The 18,538-nt window shown below is 53.5% G+C and overlaps 1 protein-coding gene across 1 annotated transcript in view; it reads right to left on the bottom strand.

Annotated features, from left to right (window-relative positions):
- Nucleotides 1-4,507: 4,507 nt before the first annotated feature.
- efnb1 (ephrin-B1) overlaps nucleotides 4,508-18,538 on the bottom strand; it is a 54,357-nt gene continuing 40,326 nt past the window's right edge. Inside the window, exons 3-5 of the mRNA XM_086178664.1 lie at nucleotides 14,861-14,953; nucleotides 8,722-8,838; nucleotides 4,508-7,613 (exon numbers count right to left, since the gene is read on the bottom strand). Coding sequence (XP_086034790.1) covers nucleotides 7,222-7,613; nucleotides 8,722-8,838; nucleotides 14,861-14,953 — 602 coding nt within the window. The 3' untranslated portion in view covers nucleotides 4,508-7,221. The remainder of the gene's footprint in view (nucleotides 7,614-8,721; nucleotides 8,839-14,860; nucleotides 14,954-18,538) is intronic.

Here is an 18,538-nt window from a genome sequence, read left to right as displayed (position 1 = left end):
AAGCTGTTTTTACTGCTGCAAAAAAAGGAAGGGGGGGGGGGGGGTGGCTTGTGTGTGTGTGTGCGTGTGTGTGTGTGTGCTCCATAGATCATCCCAAAAACTGGAATCGCAGAGCGGCGGAGTCATAAAACCCAGTTGAGTGAAGTCTCCCTGATCTCATGTGGCACCCTGGAAAGTAGGCCAGCACTTAGGTCACATGTTTAGGTCAGTCGTCCCTCAGCGACGGACCGTCTAATGCATCCTGGCAGCCGCTGTGCAGCCGCTGCCTTGCAGGGGGAGCACAAAGGCATTTCTGCAGCCGCTCATGATGCTTCCTGTCCACTCCTCTCTGTTTCACTTCCCCCGGCCGAGGCGCCGCTGCCAGTTGGTCCGTCGAGCAGAGAGGCTCGCGCTGAAAAGCTGTGTTTTCAGAGGAGGAGGAGGAGGAGGAGGATGACATTGAGGGAACCTTCATCGCCGCGCCGAGCGAGAGATTTTTATTATTCTGATGTTGTCACTGTCAGGCGGCGCACATGCGCACGGCCGCCCACTCGCGGTCCCTCGGCATCCACCCTCAGTGCCCCCGCAGATGTTCTCCAGTATTTAGGTCAGTCCGCGTGCAGATGGGTGGTCAGCGGCGCCGGCGTTAGCTCGGGTTTCCAGGAAGCCGTACAAAGAGCCAGTGAGCGCCGGGCCTCCCCGGCGTGCAGATCCTCCTAATCCAAACAGACACTTTGGACCGCTGCGAGAACCCGAAGAGCCGATGAACTGGTGGTGAGCCTCTTCTGCGCTCCACGCTCACGGGTGCAACATCTACTGGCCAGTAGAAGGCGCTCATCAGAACTGCGACTCGGCTATTGGGAGCCGTTGGTTTGGTGCAAATGTTCTCACGAACGAGACCGTTTCAGGGAGCTCCTGCCGAAGTCCAGCTGACGTACCAGCTGAACTTTGGGGAACTTCTTGCACATGATCTTCTACTCCCCCCCCCCCCCCCCCCCCCCCCCTCCAGGGGTCTCCATGGAACCTTCTCCTCTGCCACCAACTACCTTCCTGTCCTCCTCCTCTAGACCTCCTCCGGCCTCAGCATCCTTCTCCATCCCTCCTCGGTCCAAGTCCAAACCGTCCGAGCCGCACGTGGCCTGTTGCGGGTGTGGACGGGTGAAGCGGTGAAGCGGCGAAGCGGCGAGGCGGCGCCCCACGTGAGCTGTGGGCCGGGAATGGAGTGAAATGTGGGTCAACGCGTTCAGGAGGAGGAGCTCCTGCACGTTCCCCGGGTTCCTCCCACGGTCCGAACACATATAAAAGTCCAGCGGAGACCCGTCATTGTCCAGATGTGTGACTGAGAAGATGAACGGTTGCACGTCCCTACAGGAGACGCGAACTGGTTTTGTCTTTGCTGCGTACGGGGGCGGCGTCCCGGGAAACAAACGTTCCCGGTGTGATTCCCGGCTCCTCCTTGAGTTCTTGAGCAAGACACTGAACCCCCACCTACTCCCTGGGTGGTTCTTCCATGATGGCTTAGACGCAGACAGGAATTTCACGCGAGGGATTCATAAAATGAAAAAATAAATAAATACGACGTACAAATGTACGAGCGAAGGGTTGTGTGAGGTCCGGGTGACAGAGTGAAGGGTTTTGTCTCGGTATCGATGAGTGAACGAGAGGGAGAGCGGTTACATATTTCTATAAGCGTGTGAATAACGGCGTGAATGTCTGTCTGTATTTGAAATGTGAATGTGGGTTCAGGGTTGCATGAATGCCGCTCAGGGAAATGAATGAATGTGCGAAAGATATCGGGGCTGTAAAATGTGTATTTCCTCCACGGTTGTTGCGAACGCAGTGCGACCGGGAGGAAACTTTGTCCGCAAACACAATAACAGCCGTTCTAATTTGTTCCTTGAACTCCGGGTGCCTGTCAATCATCCACATCTTTAATGGAGCTTAAAACCAGCGGGCGCCGAAGGACCGCGGCCCGTTGCTCGCGCCGCGTCTGCGTTGCAAGGTGACTCCTTGGTGGCGTTGAACATCAAGAGGAGTTTGAGTGAAAGGGGGGAAATGAGAGAACCAAAGCTCGAAGGCATAATACTGTAATTGGAAAATTGTGCAAATGCGTTTTGGAGTCATGTTATATAAATGGCCAGCAGAGATAATGCCCAAGATTTCAGGCACGGCCTAATTGAGAACGAGAGACGGAGGAGGAAGAGGAGGAGGAGGAGGAGGAGAAGGAAGAGGAGGAGGGGCGGCGAGGCTGTGGGGGCGAAAACCCAGCGTCGCTTTTTAAATTGGGCGAAGGAAACGTGGATGGGAAATGGGGATGTTCAGAACGGGAGGAGGGCTGGGAGGGGAAACACAGTCTGCTCTTCAGGAGGGGAATCATCCACACTTCCATCCCCGTGCCACACACCTGTGATGCAACAGTCCACAGCTGCAATTATTACTCCGTGTGTGTGTGTGTGTGTGTGTGTGTGTGTGTGTGTTGCACCCCTCCCCAGTGTGATTGGTGAATCTGACTCTGAATCCGTGCCTCGACTCAGACCTGATCAGGCAGGTTCCGGTCATAACAATTCCATCAGTGCTGACAGGTGGTGTGTGTTTGTGTGTGTGTGTGTGTGTGTGTGTGTGTGTGTGTGTGTGTGTGTGTGTGTGTGATACCCTGGAGCACTGGGACCGCTGGGTGGAATTTCCATTTCCTGCCGGGTCGGAGGACGGTTGTTTGGATTGATTGGGATGTGGGTCCCATTCGCCAGCGGTACATATGTTAGCGCTCGGCTAATCAACCCCCGCTTGCAAAGGATTTTTCCTCCTCTGACTTTCCATTTTTCCGCCGCGGCGTCTCGGATTTCCCGGCGAGGCCGGAGGATCGACCGACGGATCCGCTTGATATTTGACGAGACGCGTCTGATGAAGGGCATTAGCGCACGTGCATTATTGATGAGCGGCGAGTGATGCATTAACTCATTAAATATGCATCTGTGCATTACACGGGAAGAACAAGTCCCCGTGGCGTGTCGTATTGATCCCGGTGTGAGTTACGTACGAGTTCGCCGCGCGATCCATATTCAAAAACATTCGGAGACGCCGCACTCACGGGCCGGAAAGCGGCGGCGCCTCCCTCCGGGTGCGTCGCCTCCTGCGTAGCGTCAACTTCCGTCTGGTCCCGTCAAGGCGCCGTCGTTGAGCTCGCCGGCTCCCGCGGCGAGCGGCGCCTGCAGGAGAACCACAGCGGTGTGAAAGCACCGCCCGGGCCGGGAGGTGGATCCCGAAGACACGATTAAACCTTCAGAGGCATTCATCTTTCAGGCCTCACCTTAAAGGACCTCGCGGGATCTCCGATGCTCCTCTCCGGTGGCGGCGGCGGCGGCGGCGGCATCGCTCCGTGAATTTATATTATTTATAAGTCCCTCTGCCGGGGGAGAGAGGAGAGGGGGAGCTCGTGTGAGACGGAGCTAAGTTTTCTCAAGTCTCCACATTGTCTCCGGGCTCATCTCCGGGGAATCGCCCCGTTCAAACACTCGCCGCCGTCCCGTCTTGGCGTCCGTCCACACGCTCAGTATTCACGGTCACGGACGGAAACGGTTCCCTCGGCGCTCCCGTCCACGGGTTTCATCTGGAAAAGACACCAGAGCCGCGGCTCGGAGGGAGGAAAACGCAACCCGCGGGTTTTCACGTTCACCGGCTGCTTGTTACGGGCTTTGAACGGCGAGGCGTGGAAATCCTGAGCGTGGAGATTGATTGACAGGTGGAGGTCGGGGAAACCAAACACCAGGTCGGCTTCACGTCTTTCCCTGAAAATAGATTCGGTCGGAAAGACACCACGCAGCTTGATTGGTGATAATTCTGTGTTTTTGTAGCGTCGACTCACGTTGAGGCCCTCGTGTCTCACACACACACACACACACACACACACACACAGTAGCTCAGCGGAGGGAAGGTTTTCAAAAGCACACGGTAACGGGGATCTACGGGGGCGTCTCAGGTCGGAGCCAGATGAACGTACCCGCCCTGGGGCGCCGGGGAGGCGGAGAGGTGGTGTGTGTCGGAGTGTGTCTGCCAGGAAGATACGGAGGTGTGTTTGCTGGAGCCACAGGCGCATCACGCTTGTCCTCCGAGGCCTCCTTCGCCCTCTGGAAGGCGGCGCCCGCAGACGGCGAGGGAAAATGGCCGACGGCTTTAATAACATTTCATGCCAGCTCTGCTTTCGGCGAGGAGCCGGAGTTTGCGCCGCGCTCGGGTAAACACAGACTGTAATTTCAGACCAACGCAATGGAAACGCAGAGTGCAGCCAATCAGATTTAATCACGTATGAAGAAATGTAATTTTGGAGGACACCGGGGCAGAGCGGCTGGACGCGGGTGTTAGCCGCCGCGCGGGGAGGCGTGTCCCGACTCCCCGAATATGAATTTATGAAGCCCGCTTGTGATTTCAATCTGACTAATGTATCAGAACAAACCCATCTGTGCAGCGCTGACCCCCGAGGTGAGGGGGTTCGGGGGGGTTCGGCAGAAAAAACAAAGACGGAGAGCGAGAGAAGTTCCATGGGAAAAATTTTATTCATCAATATGCCGTAGTTTCCAAACTAGTGGAACGATATTTCCGTTGTAGCTGGTGCCGATAGGATACGCTGAGAAGCGGCGATAAGAGTGGCGAGAGAAATCAAAAAGAACAAAAAACTCGACAGTTATGATTCAAAACAAAGAAGGGAGACAAATCCAACGGGCTCTCCTTTACACATGCACGTGGAGAAGTAATACTGAGGCTGCCGACCAAAGCGGGAATCGGAGGACGAGCGGCGAGAACCCCGGGTCGCTCTGGTCTTCTTCCGAGCTCGCCGGCCTTCGCCGCTCCCATCGCACTCGTCTGCTCCGGACCGGAGTGTCGGTTTACATCCCAGAATGGAGGGGAAAATGGAGGGGAACTCAAAAAGCGGTGGATGAGGCGGCCCTCTGCGGAGCCTTCCTGTATAAAACTCCAACCCCCCCCCTCCTCGGCTTCCTGTTTTTCTTTTATTTTTTTTTGGCTTTTTGTTGTTTTTTTTTTTTTTCATTTTAAAACACGTGGTAACAAAGACTTTCTTGACAACACCGGACGCCGCGGAAAACACAGCGACGTGTCCGTCGCGATATTCCGATTGACTCTAAAAGAAAAAAAAAAAAAAAAAAAGAGACGTTGCAAACAGAGACGGAAAGAAACCAAAAACGCGAGGGTTCATACAAAACACACTTTAAAAAGACGGCTATTTACAAACATCCTCCGTTACAAAAACCTAATCTTAAATTTCTGAGCAGTGTTCAGGTGAAATTACATCTTAAATCGGGCTCTATCCATATATTTACATTTCTCTGATATTCCTTTCACCCCCCCTCCCTAATTTTTTTTTTTTTAATAATATTAAGTGGTGACGAGAATGGATGAGGATGAGAATGGCGCTGGCCGGTGGCGTGATGGCTCCCTGGCTGGTGTCGGAGGACGAGCTCCGATCCACGACACGAACACTGGACCTGGATGGCTTTCACAGAGGGACCGCCCGCCGGCTTCAAACGCGCCGCTCGCAAAAGTGCGAGCAGCTGTTTCGGCCGTTAGCTCCGGGGTTAACGGCGCCCCCCCGCCGCCTTTCAATTGGGGCGGCGTGGACAGGAATAGCGCGTGGCGGCAGGTGATAGGTGGCTGAGCAAACACTGAGTCTGACCGTTTGACTGGAGATAAACCTGGACCTGTCAGTCTCGGTGCGTCCGCGGGCATGCGTGTGTGTGTGTGTGTGTGTGTGTGTGCGCGCGCATGTGTGCACATCTGCGAAGGAGAAGCTGGCCTTCCCCCGTCGACACCACCATTAGCTGAGACTGCGGCGCTCCCTGCTTCAGTAGCCTATGTAGGTCCTGTCCCCTAAACTGCTATGCACACACACACACACACACACACACACACACACACACACACACGCACAGAGCTGCTAATATGAGCAAGAATAAGCACAATCTTCATCCAGCTGTGCTACTTCCTGTCGCGATGCTGCGACCCTGAGCCGCAGCGTCCTAGCGTACGGGCGGGCTAACGTACGGACGCCTCGCCCTTCGCCGCGCCGCTAACCTTTCTCAAGTCGACCTCTCTTCGCGGTGCGCCGGCTGGCGAGCGTGGGCACGTGAGTCACGCTGACGCAGAGCTGACTCATGATAGCGAGCGTCGTCCTGAACTTCATCTGGCGTTTGACGTCTGACTACCGCGCTGGGGGGGGGAGGGGGGAGCGGCTAAGCTAGCGGCCAATCAGAGCGGCGCGACAAAGAGTGGAGTTCCTGTGAGGTTTCACCCAAACATCTCAGACACGTCTGAACATCAGGACGCCTTCTTTCTGTACGGTTACTCCGTGTTCCTGCCTGGAGACAACAAGCCTGCCTGGATGGGTCTGGACATGCCCACACACACACACACACACACACACACACACACACACACACACACACACACATACACACACAAAAATACACTTAAGTAACAGATAAATACCCCGGTGATGGTAAACTCATATCAGACGTATTGAAAAGGGGAGTGTCCCCCCCTGAGGGAGTCCAGGTGGAGGTCGGCGGTGGGATGGGCGATGGCGGCGAGGTGAGGTGACGTCCTGTACATTGTGCACTCGTAGGAAAAAGTCTAACAAAATACGACTGCTTTGTGAACTGAATCAGGGTGGAGGGAAGTCCTCCGTCAAAAAGTGTAAGTAAGGCAAACATCAGAGGTGCGACGGGAGAGGAACACACGGTGTCTGATACCTGAGCTACCTGGAGAGGTTCCCTGGCCCAGTGTGGAGCCCTGACACACACACACTCTCACACACACACACACACACACACACACACACACACTCACACACGTCTTATTCCACACTCAACCTGCAGGCTGGGTGGTGTTTGGGGGTGACTGTTACTGGCTTGTGTGCTGGGCAAATGTGATTTTTCAGTGGAATAAAGGACATCGCGTGGGGCCGCAGGAGACCGCTGGGGAGGACGTGTGTGTGCGGGGGGTTTTTTTGGACATCCCGTAAAAACAGCCTTGAATAAACCTCTGCGGCGTCCTCGGTCCGCTCGCGGGAACGCCGGCCGCCCGTCGGCGCGTGTCTCTCCGGCTTTGTGCGGCAGGCGGTGGAAAGGACGCGGGGCTCGGCGGGGCCGCGGAGTCCCCGGACGCCAGGGAAGCGGTCCTCCTAAGAAGGTGGACGGCGCGCTCCCCTCCGTCCGGCCGGCCGGGGGGGCGTCACACCTTGTAGTAGATGTTGGCCGGGCTCTGCGGGGGCATCTCCTGGACGATGTAGACGGGGTGGCCGTAGTCGCCGCTCACCTTCTCGTAGTGAGGGCAGTAGTTGTTCTCTGTCCGCAGCGGAATGATGATGTCGCTGGGCTCGGTGCCCGCCGTGCTGGGCAGCTTGGGGTTGGACAGCGTGCTGAGGGACAGCGCCGAGGGCCGCGCCTGCGAGTGGGCGTTCTTGCGAGCCCTCTTGCGCATCTTGATGACCAGGATGACCAGGAGCAGGATGAGGAGGAGGAAGATGACGCAGCACACCGCGATGATGGAGAACAGGGCCACCTTGGAGTCGAGGAAGCCGGCCGAGGTCGTGGAGGAGCCCGACTGGTCCTGGTTCATGGAGTCTGCGAAGGGGGGGGGGGGGACGGACACAGGGGACGAGTTAAATATCAAGATGGCCGACACATCCGATGGTATTTTAGCCTTTTGTCCGATGGGTGAGGGGTGGGGGGGCCATACTCTACTGAAATCTGAGGAGGACAAAATGTGTTTTCCATGTATGCAAGCAGCTGCTGCTCACACACACACACACACACACACACACACACACACACTTTGCTGTCCATGTACCCCTGGTATCCCTAAAGATGGAGGTCCTCACTAATGGCTATGCCTCCACACTCGGCTGACCACCAGCCTTTTCCGGAGCGTCCCCCCGCAGTGAAACCCAAGGCACGCACACACACACACACACTAGCGCGCACACACACACACACACACACGCATGCGCACACACAGATTCGGAGAGAGAGAGCTGTCAGACATTTCATTCCTGAAACATCAGCTCCTCCATTCCACCTCTCACCGTTCACTTAACATCACTACTGATCTAACAATGGCGGACAGGTAGATGCCCCCCCCCCTCCCCCCCTCCCCCGCCGCCGCCCTCACTGACATTAGGGATTCCTTTTACGGAGCTGCTAACGTCAAATAAGCAATAATTAAATGAGGCTGGCTTATCACGGCGGGACAGGCTGCACCCGGAATACGTTTCCCGGCTTAGGGAAGTTGTGGAGTAAGTGGAAAAGTTGTAGTGTGTGCAGAGAGGTGGAGCGGCGCCGGGCCTCCCTGGAAAGAACCTGCACGCACGGAGGGCCCGGGGCGCCCCGGGGCTCCTTCGGCTATCGCTGCTTCTAATCTTCATTAATCTGCAATTCTAATGAGGATGGAAAATATAAATATACATATATATGAAATAAAGGAGTGTGACGTGACTGTTTGCTCTTGGCAGGGTTTGTTTGCTTTCACCCAAAAGCTGCAGTGTGGTGAGAAATGTAGGATTCTGTAAGATATTGGTTCAAACTCACGGCTCAGCCGTCTCTTATAGGAGATTGGGATTCATTATGAGAAGCAACCTGGAGGCTGTGGATATTCTCTTCTTAAACTTTGCTTTTCTAAAACCTGCGTGCTCAGTGTGCTTGGACAGGAAAGTAGCGGGGCCGCTCTGCTCACCGGGGTTCCCCGGTATCTCGGGTCTGGGCTGATCCGGGTCTGGCACTTTGGGGCTGGACTCCGGGATGACGTTGTCTTCTGAATCCTCCGGCCCTGAGGGGTTGGCGGCGTTCGGGACTGCGAGAAAAAGGAAAATGAGAAACAGGTGAAACTCCAGCCTTGGCGAGAGGCACGTACGTACGGCGGGCAGCACGACCGCCCGCTCCTCCGCCGGGGTTATTTCGACTCATCCTGCGATATATATATATTTAAACCGGGCAGGAGGTTATCTTTGCACGCCGCCCGCGGGAGGAAGGGCGACCTGACCGACGTCCCTGTCCTGTCGTGAAAAAAACGGCCGGATCGGCGAACACGCACACGCACACGCATGCATGCATGTAAACACACACAGGCCCGGACCTAAAATACACTTACAACACACTTAGCTCGGGCAGAATGAGGGTAGAGCAGTTATATATTAACATTTTATTGTTTTACATTATTCATCACGTTAAAAGGCCATAATATGCCTTATTTATTGCTCCGGCTGAAGAGGAGCACACTTCAAGAGGGGAGGAGGAGGACGGGAGGGGGGGGGGGGGAGAGTTCATCTGTCTGTCTGTTGCGATTTGAGCGCGCACACACACATACGATACACACACCATAAAGTCCTTAGTGTAAGCGTTGGTGGGTCTGCTGTGTGTCGTTCACAGGCAGACAGTTATAGACCGTCAACGAAGCCACTCAGGATTCCGTGTGATGCTATCTGAGGATCCGAGCGTCCCGCTGGCTCCGCCCCCCGGCCGCCGCCGCCGCCGCTGCCGTGCCTTATCTACGCCTGCCTGAAGGCCTGCTCCGGGGCCTGGGAGGAGGCCATTTGCATTTGAGTCCCGACTGCTAAGTTTCCCACGTCGTGTCTCCGGTGACGATGTGCGTATCCTCCACCCTCCACCCCGTCTTGGCGACTTGGCTCAACTTCCCGTCTGTGACAGATCCGAATGACGGACGGCTGTAATATCAACATTTTTCAAGCGTACGACGCGGCCGCCATGTTAAGAAGACCTTCGCCGTCGCCGTGAGCGAACGTGCTGCCGTCAATAATTGATGGGAGCAGACAGGAGTGAGAAGTGAAAACATTCCCACACGACGGCGGCGGGTAGGAGAGGACACAGTGATCCGATTCACTCACACACACACACACACACACACACACACACACACACACACACACACACAGCGCTGTGTGTCAAGCGCTGAGCATGTGCAAGGAGCGTTCTAATGTTCTGACCCATTTTTCTGTGTGTACTGCTGACATTTCCCTTCGCTGTGCAGACAGCAACTACCTCAGAACTGCCAACACGCCAGAAGGAGGGAACAAGCGGCGTGGGGGGGGCGGAGGAGGAGGGAGGGTGGAGCGAGAGAAGAAACGAGCAGATATGTTTGCGAGGACGGGCTGGGGTGGTTGCGGGGGGGGGGGTTTGCGTGCGAGGCGGTGAGTCAACACATTTCCAAGGAGCGAGCGAGGAAGCCGGCGAACTGCTGCGCAACAATGGCCGTCTGAAGCGCCGGCTCTTCCTCCTGCAATCAGTTTATCTTCCTTTCTGCTCCGCCGTTGGTACGCAGACAAAGGACGGAACGGGAGGGCGGGGGGGAGGTGAAAAAAAAACATATATCGGTAAATCGGGATGCGGGAAAGGGATGATTCAGCGGGCGTGACGGTGAGTCACCGGGACGGAGCCCTGGGAGCGCGAGCGGACATATGGGAGGATCCCCGGGGGCTCGGCGGCGCTCGGCGGCGCTCGGCGGCGGGGACAGAGGGGACGTGGATTAAACACAACGGCATCTGGGGTCGGAGCCAAGCAGAGCCCGGCTTTCTCCTGTTTGTTGATACCGCGCCTCGTTTGCCCGCAGAAGGTAAAACTCCGAGGCGGCGTGTTTACACTCCAAATGGACTTTCGCCGGCGACGCGCCCACAAATACACAAACGCCTCGCCCTGCGGGAGGCAAACGGCGCTCCTTGGATGGAAAGAGGTTTAGATGGAGGTTTTAACTCCATGGTGATTTCGGGGTGTGTGTTGGCGGTTCGATTACCGGCCCCTCCTGCTCCCGACTACCTGACTATATATACAATCACCCGTTGGCAGGACGCTGAACCCCGAGGTTCCCCCGCAGGTCTGGTTAGCGCCTCGCGTGGCTAACGCTATCTTCTGTCCCGACCCGGGCCGGACCCGGGGAGGACCCAGCGGACGGAGAGGCTCTTACGTGATCATAATGGTGAAAGATCCGCTGATATAATAATTGGATAGCAGCTAAACCTTAATTAAACCTATTTGGGGCACAAATGGCTTTTTTTCAATTTTCATTAATATCTATCAGCTGATTGTTATCGAAGGTTCCCAAAGGGATCGTTTACGGACGGGACTGCCGGCGCCTTCATCAGCAACGCACAGTTTTACTTCATACAAACGCGGCATGCTTATCATTTGATGATAATAACCAATTTATTCATGTCATTATTATTATTATTATTAATCTTTGACACTCATCCTGTTGTCTATGTTGCGGAGGTGCAGCAGCCTATCACAGCGGTCACTGGGCAAGGGGCAGGTCCACCCTGGACCAATCACAGGGTCACAGATAGAGACATACCACCATTCACCCTGCGTTATTATTATTATTATTATCATTATTATTATTATTATTATTATTATTATTATTATTATATTGTATTATTTGATAATCATTGTTTTTATTATTGCCATTACTATTCATATTATTATTAATAGAACTATTTGCATTGTTGCATTGCATTTGCATTATTCTCTATATTGTCATTATTATCATCATCATCATCATCATCATCATCATCATTATTATTATTAGTGGTAGAAATTATTATATTATTATTATTATTATTATTATTATCATTATTGTTGTCCCCATTATAGTCATGAATACAACTACTATATATAGAATATGTCGTAGTTGTATAATGAGAATGAGAACAACTCTATTTATCCTGAAGGAAATTGTTGTGCCAGAGTTTCAAGCAAAAACATAACAGTAATAGATAATAGTAGTAAGGAGGAAATTAGCATGAGAATTAGCATTATATTTGTTCCTATCATCACCCTCATTCTTTATTATGATTATCATTGTTAATATTCAGAATATTAAGAAATATAATCAGTATTATCATTAGAAGTAATAGTATTGAATTAATTTAGTTTTAATTTAATTTTATACTTGTTGTTATTAAGATTATTATAACTATTATCACTGTTATTATCTTGATCTTCATAATTATTGTCATCATAGTTACTCTCAGTAAGCTTTAAATGTAGTTTGAGCAATAAGGAGACTCAGAGAGGGCAGTGTGACCTTTAGGTGTTCAGTGATTTACTAAAGAAGGGAACATATAAATATAGATACCAAGTATATTTTCTCTTTAATTGCCTGCCATTACAAACCCTCTTGTATGGGTGGATGAGGGTGTATGCGGACGGGTGGGGGGGTCAGCCTCCGTCGCGGGGGCTCCGAGTGTGACCCCCGAGACGGAGGCCGACCCTCGGTGAATGGACGGTATCGCAGTGCGTAATGAGCATGTCAGGACGCACAAGAGGAAGCTGCCGGAGGGCCGGCAGAGGCGGCTGGCTCGTCTCCGTAATCCGCGGAAGCGTGACCAATGCGGATCCGACTCCGAAGAATTAAAGCCGTGATCGTAATGAACGTCTTCCATTTGTTTGTTTTGAAACATACATGGCGACCTAAATCTCCACGAATCCTTTTCCGCCCCCCGGGAACAAACCGGTCCCGGGCGTTTTGAGTAAAGCCGGCGTCGGAGCGTCTTCGTCCCGCCGAGACCCCGACGGGGAAGTGGATGAACGTCTGCGTGGACGGGAGACGGCGGAAACGCGGCGGCTCCAATTTCCTCCGGTCTGAGGCCGGACGGGCACGTACCTCATCACAGATTCCAGCCACGGAAATAGATCTAAAAGGAGCGGCGGCCGAGCCGACAGCTCTTTCTCTAACAAGGTTTTTAGGGCGCGGAGACGCTGAGTGACAGCTCGCGTCAGACCATTTGGGCAAACGAGTGCAGGCTCCGGCGGAGCGGAGGAGCGGCGGCGCAAACACTTTCCGGCTGGGAGAACTTTCCTGGAAGTTTCCCCGAAGAAGTCGTCCGCTCTCAGAACTCTTGAAGACGCCCGCTCCCGCAGCCTCGAGGACGCTCACCCCGACCTACATGCAACGCGATTCATTCGTTCGTTCTCTGCGCGGCGAATCCTGCCGCCCGGGTCGCCAGAGCGCCGGAGTCTATCCCAGCTGTGATTGGGCGAGAGTTCACCAGCGACCACGTAGAGCAGGAGTGGGCAAACTTCGGCCCGCGGGCCACATCCGGCACGTTGGTCTTTGTAATCCGGCCCGCTAAAGATTGGTACACGATTGAATGATTAGATCAGTGAATGTGGGATCTCGAACAGGAGATTATTTGATTTTTTGGGAAATAATAACAGATTAGCTCTGTGATTTAGCCTTTGCTGTGGACATACTGACACACATATATTTCTTCCCTCAGCCACAGGGAATCTTCAATCTTTGTAGTTACTGCTAACTAGTTAAGACAATTCATATTTCATTGTATTTCTTATTCTTCCTCCTTTCTACTATTATCTATTACTGTTATGTTTTTTACGTGAAACTCTGGCACAACAATTTCCTTCGGGATTAATAAAGTTGTTCTCATCTTCTCATCTCATATACGAGCTGGACGTGAAACTACAAGGGAAAAACGTCAGAATCTTCAAAACCAAGCCGGTTTTATTTTCAAAGCAAATGTCAGACGGGTCTGATATGTTACTATTAACAAACGCTGACCCGGCCCGTCTATTAGATTTTAAAACTCACTGCGGCCCCTGAGCTAAAAAAGTTTGCCTGACGTGGAGTCATTCACACGTCTGGACAACAGAAGCTCTCCGTGAACCTTTTTGTGTTTGGACTGCTGGAGGAACCCCACGCACACACGGGAAGAACACGGAGGCTCCACACGGGACCAGGGAGCTTCTTCGGTGAGGCCTCCTGAGGCGGGATCTACAACTAGTTCTAGATCTAGTTCCTCCAAAGTTCTGGGATGAGGGCGAGGGTTGAAGCCTGGGTGAGACCTTCCTCACGCCAGCAGCTTGTGAGCCTCTCTCCTCCCACCGACAGCCAGAGTACACCGCTGTCATCCAGCACATCAACACACACACACACACACACACACACACACATTCTCACACAAACACAAACGCACACAGATTTCCCAACTGGCCAGCATTTCTGCTTGACACACGAGATCCAGCTTTTAAGATGGAATCCGACCGTCGTGGCGGGCAGATGTTCCCCTCAGACGGCGGTTTGCGTCCGCCTCCGTCGAAATAGCCTCAGCCGAGGACAGAGGAGTGTTTACGGAGTAACACATCTGTGTACTGTACGCTGTCAAAGCCAGGATACCGGCGCATCTACACATGACATATATGATGCGAACCACATGTGGGGTTCAAGTATATCTAAACACAGCTCGCTTGTTTACTTCTAGGCTTTCTGCAAGGCCCCGGGGTGTGCGCACACACACACACAAACATCATCTATATTGTTTATAAAGATTCAGTAAAAGGATTATCTGTGCACTTTTTATTGGGGTCTGCAGACTTTGCTCCCGGTCATCTCTGACTTTATGCCGCCTCTATCGCATTATCGTTATTATTCTCATTATTCATTCATTCGTTCATTATCTGGACGTTATATCCTGCTCTCGTGGTCGAGGGGGCGGAGCCTATCCCAGCCGTGATTGGGTGAGATGACGGTCGACCACCGAGCCACATCCGGAGACGTTCGCCATTCGCCCTCTCGTTCATTAGCATATTATTATTACATGCTTGAACACACTGCTTGGGAAGGCAAAATAAGGACTCACACACACACGTGGATGCTCTGTCTATCCTGAGGGAGAGCAGGACCTGTCAGAGGCCAGCGGCACACACACACACACACACACACACACACACACACTGATACGCCGGGTACACCCGCCGATAAATGAAAATGTCACACCAAAGTGAAACATGGCTGCGAGGCGCCGGCACGGCGCCGTGTTCCATATCTGCGGCGGGAGCACATTTACCTTGTCCGACTTTCATGATGACTTTCATGGCTCGGCTCTTGCACACGCCTCCCTCCCGGTTCTCCAGGCCCTCCACTGTGCCGTTGGAGGTTGCTGCAGGGGGAGAAGGAGGAGATGGAGGGGTGAGCGCAGAGAAGATGACACACTGGTTAATGAGCACGTCCATAATGTGCGGCGCTAATCAATATTTGGGACAAGCGGTGATTAGCTGCAGCGGTGATCGGCCTCAATCAGCGGCTCCTCCAAACACCGGCTCTCATTAGCACCATGAGCGCGACGGCATTAAGGACGATTGAAGACGGCGAGGTGAGGAGGAGAGTGTGTGTGTGTGTGTGTGTGTGTGTGTGTGTGTGTGTGTGTGTGTGTGTGTGTGTGTCCATGCATAGCTGAGCAGTGACACATGCCAGCCAGAGCTCCAGCAGTTTGCCAAGTCCTCCGTCTCACGTCCCGGAGCCACATGTGCCATTCCTGGCCGCCCCACCAACCCCCCGCCCCCGTGGAGTTTGTCCTTCCGCGCTTTGGATCGAGTGTCTGCGTCTCCGCCGCTCTCGGAGTGTGTGTTCGGCCGCTCGGCTGTTTACCCAATGTCAAACTGGCTTCAGACGCCGTGACATGATTGGCCGTCTATTTTAGGGCGCATGACAATGACCTGGGGAGACAGAGTGTGACTCTGACCTTAACACTGAGCAGATTTGCGCAAGGCGACGTGCATGTGTTCGTGTGTGTGTGTGTGTGTGGTCGTGTGTGGGTGCATTTGATGGCAGCTCTAATTTTGGAATTCCCCAAATGATCTCCATCTCCGCTTAGTCTTCTGTTTCAACTTACTCCCTTCCCCTGAAATGCTTTTGTTTCTCTTGCCCACAGTATCATTCCCGCCCCCTCCCTCCTCCCTCTCTCCTTCTGGTATTTCCTTCACCTCATTTAGTTTTTCTCTTTTTTTTATCGGCGCTATCGGGCCGCTCCCCTCCCCTTCCCTCCCTCTTAACTCATTGACCATCTCCCTGGGTGATTGCTTCGGATGGCACCCTCATTACGGTGAGATAGCCTTGAAGAGGGCGCTTATCTAATGATGACATAAAAAGAGGCTGAGCTACAGAGGAGAGCGGCCGGGGTGTTGCTGGGTGGAGGTGGGGTGTCGTGGGGGTCCCCCAAACAATGGACTCAACACATTCATCATGGCGTCCGCTGGTATTACCCTCCAATAAACCCATGTGACGTGGCGTGGAATGGAGGTGTCTGAGGCGATGGAAATCCAATCGGGTGGATTGTCCTCCCCGAGCGTAATTAATGTGGACGTTCCGCCCGCCCCGAATCCCCCCCCACCCCCCGGGAAGAAAAACGAGATGCGCTAATATGGCGGCGCATTACCGGACGACGCCGTAAATAACAGCGCCGCGTTGGGCGCGGCTCGGAGGACGCCGTCGTTTGGGAGGATGGATGTGAGAACATGGTAACGGGGCTCTTCAGCCAATTCCCCTCTGTAGACTCAACACAGCCCAGACATGGATACACACACACACACACACACACACACACACATATATATACAGTGTATATATCTTTAGAAAGATTTAAAAGTCGCAGAGAACATTAACGTGAATGAACACTCACGGCTAAGTGAGTCTGGAGATTTATGTAGAGACCACGCAGGGAGCGCGGCGAGGTGAGGCGGCCTGTGTCCTGTCTCCAAGACACACACACACACACACACACACACACACACTTGCTACGCTCGCCCCGTCTCTCCATTTTCCACCTAATTTCTCCGGCTATTTTCAAAAAAATGCGTCTATTCCGGCGGGAGGTTGAAGCCATGCGGCTCTTTGAAGACGCGGCTCAAAGGCACTCCGATAAGGTGGCGGAAGGCGCGAGCGTCACGCTCTGGGTTTTATGTCCAGGCGGGGAGAGCGCGCCTCCGCCGGCGGGGCCGGGATGATGAGCGGCCCCTCGGAGGCCTTTGTTTGGGCAAAGAGCTGAATTTACAAAGAGATGATCACTTTATACCTGTGTTTATATTAAGACCGTTCGAAACGTCCCGTCTTTCAAAGCCTCTTTTTTTTTTCCACGCCGCGGAAAATCATAATCTGATTAACCGTGTCTGATGGAAGCGCGTTTCCATATGCCGGTCCACGTGAATCAATCTTAAGCACTATTCCGGATGGAGGCCGGTCGCAGTGGAAACCTCTTTCCGCCCGTTAAACAGCGTGCAGTCCTGTATTTGTCATCCTAGCCTCTGTGATATCTGCACATTTACATCTATCACGTCAAAGTTGCCTCAGGAAAGCATGATTGCTTGTCACATTTGTCAGCCCCCCCTCCCTCCCTCCCCGACCGAAGGCCGGACACGGCGCCAGCTTTTTATTTAATCTGAATTTACGCCGTCACTTCTTTCTCCTGCGTTTTTACCCCCCGCCCCCCTCGGCCGCACGCAGATGTTAATCCAAATCTGGATTTCCCGATATTATCGGGCCGACGTCTAATCGGGTCTTCGTCTGAAAGCGAGGAAAAAGGACGAAGGATAAAGACAATAGCGGACGGCCGCTAATGACTCGCTGGAAAAAGCCTCGAGACATTAGCGGTCAAGAATGCCGCCGGCCATCGCGAAGGGGGGGAAACACGGAACGGTGCGGTCAGCGCCAGCGCCGCTTTCTGGACGGGCGGCGGGTTCTCGGTGGGCGTGGAGCAGCGGCCGCAGAGAGACTGCTGGGAGAACAAAAGATCTCCAGCTGCTAAAGTCGTAAGAGGAACCAGGTGCCAAATGTTGATGATGGGAAATATGTAGAGTACACATGGAGCAGCCAAGAGCAGAGTGTATGGAGGGGGGAGGGGGGGGGGGGGGGTTTCCAGATACTACACAACCCCTGCTGCACACACACACACACAGTCACATAGATGCGCATACACACAGGCCGCAAGGACTTTGACGGTTGAGAAGAAGGACCGCTCGGACAGATGCGACGCGGTTGGTCTATATTTATTCTCAGGTCTGCTAAATGAGGTCACTCAGGTGCTGCTGCTGAATGCATTCCCCGTCTCCATCATGAATCATCTGCTGCTTATTATTCCAATCCAGCCTGGGGGTCGGTGTGTGTGTGTGTGTGGGGGGGGGGGGCTTTCATACGGCGTAACCGGCGTGGTGAATGTGTGTGTGTGTGTGTGTGTGTGTGTGTGTGCCCAGAGCACCGACAGAGGACAGACAGCGCCTATGTGACAGACAGAGAACAGGCTGTTTAATGAGAAAGTGGATGAGGGGTGACATTCATTTGCTACCTTTCATTCGCCCCCAAACCCGCCGCCCCCTTTACTCTACTCGCCATTCAGACTTCCACTTAGCGGGGCTGCGTCGGCACGGTAACCACCAGTAATGTCTGCATCTTTTTTTAAAACGCATAAACAGGCACGGCTTCGATCCGATCTCCGGCGTTGAGCTTCCAGAAAAACAAAGAAATAAATAAGTAAGTAGCCGCCCGCATCCGTGCCCGGCGAAGCCGCACGGCCCGTTAGCCGGGCGCCGCCGTGGAAATGGCTGCTCCTCGGACCCTCCGAGGGCCCTATCTGCGTCTGTTTACATTAGCAAACCCGGCAGAAGTCGGAGGCAGGAAGACGGAGCCTATTTGCCGAGAATATTTCACTCATGAATGACCACGGAGAGGGTGAGATTAGGTTTATGGGCCCGAT

Source organism: Fistularia commersonii, chromosome 31 (genome assembly GCF_037954325.1).
Source record: "Fistularia commersonii isolate RoL2024-O1a breed Wild chromosome 31, RoL_Fcom_v1.0, whole genome shotgun sequence".
Classification (NCBI taxonomy): domain Eukaryota; kingdom Metazoa; phylum Chordata; class Actinopteri; order Syngnathiformes; family Fistulariidae; genus Fistularia; species Fistularia commersonii.
Note: the sequence above shows the minus strand (reverse complement) of the source record. Positions and strands in the feature narration are given on the sequence as shown.